The following is a 12,244-nucleotide window of genomic DNA, read 5'->3' on the forward strand; positions in this document are numbered from 1 at the left end:
TCATTTATGGAGTATAGAAAGTATGGAATAACATCACATGAGACTGACACCCAAGGACAGTAGATACAAGGGCCAGGAAGATTGCCCCATAGTTGGAAGCCTGCTTCACAAGCGGAGGGGAGAAGGCAGATGGAATAGAGAAGGGATCACTAAGAAAATGATGACTGGAGGAATCAGTCTGTATGGGAGATGTGTGCCAAAAGTAGATAATGGACCAAACATGATGACCTCTCAGTGCCTGTGCTGCTAGCCATAATGCCCAAAAGTAGAGAGTATGGGGACTTTTGTCTGTCATGGAGGCAGGGGGAGTGTGGGAAAGGGGGGGGCATACCAGGGATATTGGTGGTGGGGAATGTGCACTGTGGAAGGATGGGTGTTTGATCATTGTGTGATTGTAACCCGAACATGAAAGCCTGTAACTATGTCACAGTGATTCAATAAAATAAAAAAAAATACAACCAATCAATCCCTGGGGGCTGAGGTGGGGACTGGAGGTGTAGAGATAATCCGAGGCTTACGGTGCTTGTCTTGCTTATAATTGGCCCTAGTTTGATCCCGACCAAGCCCCATGCACAGGTCCTTGAGTAGTCTGTGAACACTGCTGCGTATGGCTCCCCAAATTTCAACTCACCACAGATAATTCTTCTGGAAATATACATTGCATTGCATTTAGCAGACTCAGACTATAAATGTGAAAAGTCAACATTTTACAAAAAGTTATAAATTTTTTCGCTATGAACATAGTAGTTTAAGTACATTTCATAAAATTGTTAACACATGTGTAATGTAATGATGAATGCTAGTATTATTCACATATTTTATTACATCTAAACAATTATTGAATTTATCTTTGAAAATTTAATGTAGGCTATGTATTCAGAAAGAAAAGAAATCCTATGTACACTTAATTTTTTGTTAGGTGTTTATTGAAAATAGTAAAAACAGCAAGTATCTGTAAAGGTTCAAAAAGTATGGGCCATTAACGGTTATTAAACTGATGGTGTCAAGACATTTTAATTTAATAAATAAACGACCTATTTGAAGTAGAAAAAGGTTATGTCTTGCATACAATGCATTTGTTTTTATTATGCATTTACTTTTTCTTTAAGTTTATTGATTTTAGTTTAAAGTATCACTGTATCTCTGTCATCCTGCTGTTCATCGATTTACTCGAGCAGGCACAAGTAACGTCTCTATTAGACTCAGCCCTGAGATTTTAGCGGCCTCTCCTTACTTGTCTTTCTCAACGATTGGAGGTTCTTTCAGGGTCAGGAGAATGATACCTATTGTCACTGTTTTTGGCTTATAGAATATGCCACGGGTAGCTTGCCAGGCTCTGCCATGCGAGTGAAATACTCTCGGTAGCTTGCCGGGCTCTCCAAGAGATATGTATATATCTGTTACTGTATTTGGGATATGAATATGCCATGGGGTGCTTGCCAGGCTCTCCCAAGTGGGCAATAGATTCTCGGTAACTTGTCAGGTTCTCCAAGAGGAAGAACTAGGCTGCGCTGCACGCTTCTGGGAGCTTGGTCTTATAGTGGCTGAGTTTCGGAGGTCCTCAACTGTCGAGGCTATGCTCCTGGGAGTAGGGGGAGGGAAACACAACCTGGCCCCTCCGAGGTGCTCTGGTGAAGACAGCCAGGCATAGGGGCAAGAGACTTCATTGCTCTCTTCTGGGAGTTTGGACTTATAGTCTCTGGGTGTTGGCTGTTGGTGGGATTACACGGTGCCAGGAGCAGTCTCTGGGTGTGACTGTCTAGTTTCTGGAAAATGGGGCATCTGGGTAGAAGAGGCCCAGTCCTGATCCCAACAGCCTTGGAGATCTTGGCCCTGGGTCCTGCACACCTGGGTTCCTCTGCTGGCTCTCCCATGCGTGAGGCTCTTCCGAACATGTGGAGAGTGTCCCTGAGCATGGTCGTTGGCTGGGCTCCAGAGGTTCTCAACTGTCGATGCACTGTGGGTGTGGGGGGAAGGGAAACGCAACCTGTCTCTTCTGAGGGGCCCTGGTGAAGACAGCCAGGTGTGGGGGCAAGAGACTGCATTGCTCTCTTCTGGGAGCTTGGTCTTATAGTCTCTGGATGTTGGCTACTGATGGGATTACATGGCACTAGGGGCAGTCTCTGGGTGTGACTGCCTAGCTACTGGAAAATGGGGGATCTGGGTGGAAGAGGCCCAGTTTGGATCCGAGCAGCCTTGGAGATCTCGGCCATATATAAAGTACCATATAAATTTGGGAGTATAACTTTATACTTCAGAATTGGCATAAACGTCCTTATACCCACCACCATAGAACTACTGACATGCTAGTAACAGATTAATGCTTCCTTTTATCCTTTTCTCCTATTGCTATGGGTCCTCACTTGTAACCATAAATTCCTCTCAATATATACTCTATTTTATTTTGTTTTTCAGTTTATTCTAATTTTGTTGTGATTTGTTTGTTCATTTTTTGTGGTCATTTATATTCCACATAAGGGAAGCCATTCAATAATTTCATTTCTCCTTCTATTACTTGGTATAATGTTAAGTTCTACCATAATGTCACAGAAGGCAAATTTCTTAATGTCACAGAAGGCAAATTCCTTGCCTTCTTTAAGAGCCAAATAGTATTTTGTTGAAATCTACTGCAATGTCTCTAATTTTATCACTCAGCATTTAGGTTGGTTACATATCTTGGCCATTGTGGATAATGCTGCCCTGATAAATATATTCATATTATCAGGTTATTTAGAATAATTCCTACAAGTGTCACTTCTAGGTCAGAGGGTGTTTCTATTTTTAAGACTTTTAATAATTCACTAGATTGTTTTCTATAGAGGTTTAGCCACCTTATATTGCCTTCAAAGTGTATGAGAATTCCTTTTAGTTCTGCACCCTTGTCAAGATACTTTTGTTTTTAGTCTTTTTAACATAGACCATTCTCTCAGATGTGAAATGATATGTCATTATAGTTTTGACTTGCATTTCCAAATTAATAAGTAAAATAATTTTTTCCTGTTTACAGTTTGTATTTATTTGTAAAGTCTTCTTTCCAGGGCTGGATAGTACAGCAGGTAGGGCTCTTCCTTGCACCCAACAGAACTGCGTTTCCATTCCCAACACCTAAGAACACAACCTGGAGTAAGCCCTTGAGCACCGTCAGAGATGGCCAAGTATACAAATTCAGCTCTTCATCACTTTCAAATATTTATCTTTTTTTTTGTTGAGGTCCTATACGTTTTTGGAATATGTTTAACCAATTTTTGCATTCCTGGGATGAATCCCACATGGTTAGGATAAATGGTCATATAATGTTTCAACACCTGTCTCCTCACCAGTGTACTTTCCCACCACCAATAATCCTAGTTTCCCTCCTGCCCCCCTTCATCTCCTCACATGCACTTTTCTTCTCTCTCTCTCTCTTGCTTTCTCTCTCTCCATTTTGTCAAATTTTTGTTGAAAAATTTTATATTTATGTTTGTCAGAGATATTAGTATAAAGTTTTATATCGTGTGTGCTGTCCTTGCATGACATGGAAATAAGGGTAATTTTGACCTCATAAGATGCATTTTGCAGAAATGGTTCATCGTCAATGAAAGGGTAATTTTTTTCCTTGTTGGATGCATTCGTTTGCAATAGCTCATCTTTGTTTTTTTGAATGCATTTGAAAAGCAAAGATGCTAGATTTTCTTTGAGAGGGTGAAATCACGTGATCTTGGTTTTTGTTCTAAAAGAGACTTGAGTATTGTTTCAATTTTTGTGTTTGTGATTTGTAATTGATATGTTCAACTATTGTCATTTCAGTCTTGGAAGTTTGCATGATTCTAAAAGTTTGTATATTTCTTCTAGATTTTTCCACTTTGTATCTATAGTCACAGTGATTTTTCAATGGCTTTATTATTTCTGTTGTTAGTGCAATTTAACTTCTTTCTCGACAATGTTTTAATCAGTATTTTATGTCCGTTTTTATACATTCATTTTCCTTTTTTATTCTTTTTTATTCTCTGTTTTTATTTATTTTGTTAAATTAATTTTTTAATTGCTCACAATAATTTATTACAGTAGGTATTCTAACAGCAATCCCACCACCATTACATCTTCCTACCACTATTATTTCAAATTTTCCCACTACTACTCAAGCCTGCCCCAAAACCAAGTCCTAAATTTATTTTGTATTGCTTGTTGTGAGTATTCTGCTCAAAATGATCCAAGAAAGTTTCCTTAAAGGAAAGCATGTGGAGACTGTTGCATCTCGCCCTGGAGTTAAAATATTCTATAAAAGTATATTTTATGCAATAAAATACATATTTATATAAAATATAGATACATTTTATAGAAATGTATTAGACATTGCCCAGTCGGGGCCGGTGCTCGGCTCCGGCCGGCCGGGATTTCGGCCCGGGTGCCCATGCCTCTGCAGAGCCGGTGGATGTGGAAAGAGCGGGAACGAGAGACAGCTTTAGGAATTGGGGTTCCAGCAAGTGCTTGCACCCATGTATGGAGACTGTGAACTAAGCTTTTGCCCCACGCCGGCTGACGGAGGAAATAACCTTCCTTCTTGGTCTCTCTCTCCCCTCCGGGAGAAGGTGTGGTGTCCGACATATTGTGGGTCCGTTGAGAAGGTATGAACTTTTGGCGGGAAAAAAAAATGTGTGCTTTGAACTTGAAACAGCCTCGGGATACCGGGGCAGCCCCAGTCGGGGCCGCTGCTCAGCTCCAGCCGGCCGGGTTTTAGGGCCCGGTGCCCACGCCTCTGCAGAGCCGGTGGATGTGGAACGAGCGGGAACCAGAGACAGCTTTAGGAATTGGGGTTCCAGCAAGTGCTTGCACCCATGTATGGAGACTGTGAACTAACTTTGGCTACATGCTGTTCCAGGAAGGGAAATGATTCATTTTCAAACTTAAATTTTCGTGGACTTAATTACTATAATACAAAATTGTAAACCGCGCAGCTTACAAATTGTAAACAGCGCGGCTTACAAATTGTAAACTGCGCGGCTTACAAATGAAGAGATAAAGACATTTTATCTCTTCATTCTCATCAGTGGAAAACTTATTATCAAATATTTCCCTGTTAATAGAGCTGTATTCTTAGGGGATAAATTCCAACAAAAATAGTGAGTCTGTTTTGAAACTCTAACAACAATAGTGAGTTATGTGTTGAAATCTGGAATGTAATCAAGGTAAAGAGAAAAGGAAGTGAAATTATCACTCACGTACGGGGTGGGTTGGGGGGTGAGGGGCGGGATGTATACTGTTTTTTTTTTGTTTGTTTGTTTTGTTTTTGCTTTTGTTTTTGTTTTCTTTGGTGGTGGAATATGGGCACTGGTGAAGGGATGGGTGTTTGAGCATTGTGTAACTGAGATATAAGCCTGAGAACTTTGTAACTTTCCACTTGGTGATTCAATAAAATAAATTAAAAAAAAGAAATGTATTAGACATTTATTTTATATATTATTTTATTTTATATTATAAGTTTATATAATAAATGTATATTTATATTAAATACATATATATTTTTAACTCTAAGGTTTTATATATAAATATATAGCTTAAATATATTTGATTTGTATATCATATATAGGTTATATATAAATTTGATTATATATATATTTGATTGGGATGAGATTGGTTGCTTTCTACTTTACACTTTATCCAATGTGGTGTGCTACTCTTAATACATCAGTGATGTAGAGTATGAGATGTCACCGTGTGCTCCAGGAATCCTGATTTTTTTTTTTTAAATTCTTTTATTGATTCACCATGTGGCTGAATTTTTTTAATAAAAATTTTATTTTATTAAATCATCATGTGGAAGATTACAATGCTTTCAGGCTTAAGTCTCAGTTATACAATGCTGAAACAACCATCCCTTCACCAGTGCCCATATACCACCACCACCAAAAAAAAAAAAAAAGCCCACACAATACACCTCCCATCCCGACCCCCCTACCCCCGCCTTGTAACTAGATAAATTTCACTTTACTTTCTGTTAACTTTGGTTACATTCAGTATTTCAACACAAACCTCACCATTATTGTTAAGAGTACCCCACTAGAGTCAGACCTGTTGTGAAGAGAAATGAGGTCTGTTTTGTATTTCTGTACTTTAACAACTAAGTCCAGGGAGATTTCTTCCAGATATTAGATCATTGCAAGCTTGAAAAACCCATCTGTGGTCGTCATAATATGGCGGACACCAGAGAGAAAGAGGAGAGAGAGAGAGAGAGAGAGAGAGAGAGAGAGAGAGAGAGAGAGAGAGAGAGAGAGAGAGAGAGAGAGAGAGAGAGAGAGAGAGATACCTTTCCCCTCCTGGCCGGCACAGGGCCGCGGCTTAGTTCTCAGGCTGGAGACATTCTGTGAGGAGTTGCCCATGCCGAAAGAGGTTTAGCTGGGTCTGGGAATCCTGAAATTTTAAATAGGGTGATATTACTGGAGTTAAATTTTTAACTGAATTATCATACATTCTTATTAAGCCTGAGAGTTTAATTTATTAAGTTGATTAGTTCTTTTAAGGAACCAGCTCTTGACCTCATTGAATTTTTGTATTATCTTTTTGGTTAAAATTTTTTTATCTTTTTCCTTTGACTTTTTTTTTTAATTTGTTCATTTTTCTAGTTCTTTCAAATGCTGTATTATATTCCTTATTTGGAAGCCTGTTATTTTCCTTTGTGTGGATCTTTGGTGCTATGAACTTTCTTCTTTTATTGAGGGGTTCTTCTCAAAAAGTGCTCAGGAGGCCTAGAGAACTCTCCCATTGATTCTTTTTTTGGGGGGAATCACACCCGGCGATGCACAGGGGTTACTCCTGGCTCTGCACTCAAGAATTACTCCTGGTGGTGCTCAGGGGACCATCTGGGATGCCGGGAATCGAATCTGGTTGGCCGCGTGTAAGTCAAACGCCCTACCTGCTGTGCTATCACTCCAACCCCTGATTCTTATCCAGGAGTAGAGAGGTTAAATGTGAGGATGTTTTGGGTCCCTCTGGCAGTGTTTGAGGGATTTCCAGTGATGCTTGAGGGAATTTCAGTGCTTCATTCAACGGTGCTTTCTGGACTTGTGGTACAGGAGATTGAACGACATTGGCCACACTCCAGGCATGGCTCTTGCCTTTTAGACTCCAGAACTTTCCTCTTAAAAATGAGTTTTTTAAATTTTATTTGTGAATGCTTTAAAAATCCAGTGTTAGACATGTGTTGAGTGAATATTTTTCCCCACTCAATAGGGTGTCTATCTTTTTCATTTCTTTCATAGTACAGGAACATTTTAGTAGGTAGTCTTGCTTATTTTTGCTTCTGATAAAAATATTTTAAACTTTTTCCACATTTCAAATTATATTGCATGAAATATACTTACCTCATATCTAAAATAAACTGTAAATAAATATGGACTCCAGTTTTGCAGGTGAGAAAAAATCGAGAAATGCTACTGTCAGATGACTAGACCAAAGTCAAGTCAAGTTATAATTGCAATATATTTTTGTTCATTTCTTCGCCCCATTTTTTGGTTGGATGTTTTCTTCTTGTAGAGTTCAACCAGTGCCTTATATACCCTTGATATCAACCCCTTATCTCATGGGTATTGGGTGAATATCCTTTCCCATTCTGTAGATAGTCTTTGTATTCTGGTCACTGTATCTTTTGCGGTGCAGAAGCTTTTTAGTTTAATGTAGTCCCATTTGTTGATCTCTGTTTCCTCTTGGTTGGTCAGTTGCGTGACATCTTTGAAGAAACCGTTGGCTTCAATATCGTGGAGAGTTTTTCCAACCTTGTCTTCAATGTACCTTATGGTTTGTGGTCTGATGTTGAGGTCTTTAATCCATTTTGATCTGACTTTTGTGCATGGTGTCAGGTCGAGGTCTAAGCCCATTGTTTTGCATGTGGTTGTCCAGTTGTGCCAGCACCATTTCTTAAAGAGGCTTTCCTTGCTCAACTTCATATTTCTTGCTCCCTTGTCAAAGATTAGATGATCATACATTTGGGGTTGTGTGTATGGATATTCCACCCTGTTCCATTGGTCTATGGCTCTGCCTTTGTTCCAGTACCATGCTGTTTTGATTATTACCGCTTTGTAGTAAAGTTTGAGGTTGGGGAGGGTGATGCCTCCCATCGTCTTTTTCCCAAGAATTGTTTTAGCAATCCGTGGGCGTTTGTTGTTCTATATGAATTTCAGGATTGCTTGATCTATTTCTTTGAAGAATGTCATGGGTATCTATAGGGATCGCTTTGAATCTGTATAATGCTTTGGGGAGTATTGCCATTTTGACAATGTTGATTCTCCCTAACCATGAGCAGGGGATATGTTTCCGTTTTCTCATGTCCTCTTTTATTTCATGGAGTAGTGTCTTGTAGTTTTTTTGGTAGAGGTCTTTTACTTCCTTAGTTAAGCTAATTGCACTCATCTGTGGAATATAAAATAACAGAGTAGGAGACCAATATCCAAGAATAGTAGAAATAAGTACCAGTAGGTTGGCTCCATGGCTTGGAAGCTGGTCTCACATGCTGGGGAAAAAGGCAGCTCAGATAGAGAAGGGAACACCAAGTAAAATGTGGTTGGAGATCCTGCGTTGGGGGAGATGCATGCTGAAAGTAGTCTAGAGACTGAACAGGATGGCCACTCTATGCCCCTATTGTAAACCGCAACACCCAATTGGAGAGAGAGAGAGATCATTGGGGGGTGGAAGGGATACTGGGTTTATTGGTGGTGGAGAATGGGCACTGGTGGAGTGATGTGTTTGCAAACATTGTATGAGGGAAAAACAAGCTCTAAAATGTATGAATCTGTATCTGTACTCTCATGGTGACTCACTAATTAAAGAATAAAATAAATTAAAAATATATTTTTGCTGGTTCTATTTTAAAAAATAAAGTAATATTTTTAACCTCTCCTTTTGATAACTTATTTTTGATTTGTATTGTGCTTATTTTGTGATAAATTCTTCTTATTATTTACCACATCACTTTATATTCAATTGATGATCTTGAGTGTATAATATCAATTTCATTTCATTTGCTGTAACATTAATTTTCTTACTGTTGTCCTAGTTTTAAAAATTAACACAATGTTTATAAAAATCTAGTTCAGATTAATATATACTAAATTGCAATAATTTACACAGACTTTGCTTCATCGTATCTAGTTTGTTGCAATTATTTAGGCTACTATTGTTAATTATCATGCGTTGTATACCTATCAAGGTGATGTATGCTTATTGCTTTATACAGATAATGCCTTAATCAGATAGGAGAAAATGCATCTTTGAGGGAATAAATATGTTTATCCTCATTTACATAGTCACTCACACTTATTTATGTTATTACCGTTGCTGGTATATTTTATTTCTTCATGTTGGTACTAATATCCTTTCATTTTAAATTTAATGGCTTATTCAATACCTTTTAATGGTTAGTTTTGATAGCAATAACCTTTTATTTTAGAAAAGCTGTCACTGCCACTGTCATCCCGTTGCTCATTGATTTGTTCGAGCAGGCACCAATAACGTCTCTCACTGTGAGACTTATTGTTACTGTTTTTGGCATATCCAGTACACCACGGGTGGCTTACCAGGCTCTGCCGTGAAGGCACGATACTCATGGTAGCTTGCCGGACTCTCTCCAGCCCCAAAAAAGCTGTATTCCTTTTAATTTTGAAACACAAATTTAATGGCTATTGAATATTTTTAATTAAAAACTTTTTAATTGAATATCTGTGAGATAGACCATCACAAAGCTATTCATGATTGAGTTTCAGTCCTACAATGTTCCAGCACCCATCTTTCCACCAGTGTACATTTCCTACCACCAATGTCCCCTGTTTCCCTCCCACCATACCTCAACACCCCCCAGCCTTCCTCTATGCACCACTTTTCTTCTTTCTTCTTTCTTCTCTCTCTCTCTTTCTCTCTCTCTCTCCTTTTCTTCATTATGGTTTGCACTACAGGCACTAAGAGGTCATTGTGTTTGTTCAGGGTGTTCAGTATTTTATTTGTCTTTTTTTTTTGTTTTGTCTTTTTGTGTTCAGTATTTTAATTTTTAAAAATTTATTATTATTATTTTCATTCAGCAACTCTGCCAAAATTTTTTTGTTTTCCATAACAAGTTTATTTATTTTTTAAAGGCATATACACAGTAAACAAAGCAAACATTTAATTAGATTGGGACTTCAGCCAAGTATTATCTGTCCTAAAATTGCTCCATTAAGGTTCAGTCTCTAAACATTTTAAGTTCAATAGTCATCGTCATCTTCATCAGAGTCCATTACTTTTCTTCTGTTGAATTTAATGTTGTTTTCTTTTCTGTTTGTTGACTAACTTTTTCAAGAGTTTCTATTAAACCTTGTTCTGAAATCTTCCCACTTAGCTGTTCATATCTTGCCATCTGTATGAGGTAAATCTCTACAGCTTTAGATTTATTGGGTTTTACAAGTGCTAAATTACTTAACTGGGCCCGGGCTAACTGATCCAAAACTTGGGCTAACATGTTGTTTCTCATTCCTGTTTTCCTGTGCTTCACTTCCCGCTGGGCTGCATCTCTGGGATCCCCCGTGCATGGTCTGCAGCTTGGCTTGCTCAGCGCCTCCAGCTCTTCCTCCGCCATGGCCGGGGGTCCCGCACTCCCACCAACTTCACGCCCCAGACCCCGCTGTGCCCCGGCCGAGCCCTCGGCCTCCACGTCACCCTCTGCTTAGGTGCCTGCCATGCCCAGGCTGTGTTCAGTACTTTTATAGGAATGGTAAGGCTGGAGTGGCTTTCTTTAACTGGGTGGCAGCTCTGGGGTGTGGACATGACTGTGGACACGTGGACATGTGGATGTGTGGATGTGTGGACATGTTGCTTCTGGAAGTACAGGAAGGTGAGGGGAAGTAACCCATCCTGACCACAAGAAAGCCCGGAGATTTCAGTCACAAAACCTGCATTTCCAAAATTCCAGCAGATTATTAGCAGACGGTGAGGTCTGTCTTGAGATGATGGAGTCCATTCAGGGGCATGATGGTGATTTTGGATTGTGGGAGCAAGTGGCTGCCAGTGGTTCTGCATGGGTGGGCATCAGGCTGACCACTCCTCCTCTGATTTGCCCTGGTCTTTTCAGCCTTGTATGGGTCTGAGATTAACTGTGGCTCTTGATCTCTTTCGAGATTTATTTATGGGTCTGTTGGTATACAACATCCCATAATCTCAGGCCTAGCTAGGCCTGGATGTAAACGGTTGAAATCTCAGGCCTGGATATAAATGGTTTATGTTTTGGTTACTGCAACTTTAAATGGCGGTTACTGTTTCCGTTGGTTGATTTGCATATTTGCCTATGTGGCTGAATATGATTGGTTTGTATGTTAACTTTATAAATAAAAGGAGGTTGAACAGGCTGCTCTCGGGCAGACCATGACGCAAAACCTCCAGAGGCAGTCCTGTGATACTCCACAAAAGATATACTTATTCTCTGAGTAAAGTGCTTCTGACTCTCTGGTAAAATCGCAACATTGTTGCAACATATGGCGCCCAATGCTGGGGCTCGGTGCTGAAGAAATAGAGAAAGGGGAGAGATAAAGGGAATTAAGAAAGAGAGATAGAAAGGAAGGAAAGAAGAAAAAGGGAATAAAGAAAGAGAGATAGAAAGGAAGGAAGAAGAAAAAGATAAAGGGAATAAAGAGATATAAAAGAAATATAGAGAGATAGAAAGGAAGAAGAGATATAAAAGAAGAAATATAGATAGAAAGGAAGAAGAGATATAAAAGAAGAAATATAGAGAGATAGAAAGGAAGAAGAAAGGAAGAAGAAATATAGAGAGAGAAAGGAAGGAAAGAAGAAAAAGATAAAGGGAATAAAGAGATAGAAAAGAAGAAATATAGAGAGATAGAAAGGAAGGAAAGAAGAAGAAAAAGGGAATAAAGAAATAGAGATAGAAAGGAAGGAAAGAAGAAAAAGATAAAGGGAATAAAGAGATATAGAGAGAAAGAAGAAGAAACATAGATAAGGAAGAAGTAAAAGAAAGGAAGGGAGAAAGAAGAAAGATAAGAAATATAGATAAGGAAGAAGAAAAAAAGAAAGGGAGAAAGAGAAATATAGAGAAGGGAAAAGAAAGAAAGGGAGAAAGATAGATAAAGAAAGAAAGGGAAAAGAAGAAAAAGGAGAAAGGGAGAAAAGAAATAAAGAATAAACAAAGGAAGAAAAAGAAAAAGGGGCAATGGGCAATTCTGTAACTTCTCAGCAGGATGCCTATATTGACACTTTGAACTCTCTAACAGAAGCAGCTGGTCTGCCCTTAAAG

General features: G+C 38.9%; 1 protein-coding gene across 1 annotated transcript; it reads right to left on the reverse strand.

Annotated features, from left to right (window-relative positions):
• Positions 1–10,156: 10,156 nt before the first annotated feature.
• Positions 10,157–10,584, reverse strand: LOC101558746 (programmed cell death protein 5-like). The gene has a single exon (XM_055121324.1). The coding sequence runs from the start codon at positions 10,574–10,576 to the stop codon at positions 10,238–10,240; it is 339 nt and encodes a 112-aa protein (XP_054977299.1). The 5' UTR covers positions 10,577–10,584; the 3' UTR covers positions 10,157–10,237.
• Positions 10,585–12,244: the final 1,660 nt, after the last annotated feature.

This window comes from Sorex araneus, chromosome 1 (genome assembly GCF_027595985.1).
Source record: "Sorex araneus isolate mSorAra2 chromosome 1, mSorAra2.pri, whole genome shotgun sequence".
Lineage (NCBI taxonomy): Eukaryota > Metazoa > Chordata > Mammalia > Eulipotyphla > Soricidae > Sorex > Sorex araneus.

Excerpts from the sequence above, each read along its gene's own strand:
- LOC101558746 (XM_055121324.1), bottom strand. The coding sequence starts at position 10,576 with ATGGCGGAGGAAGAGCTGGAGGCGCTGAGCAAGCCAAGCTGCAGACCA.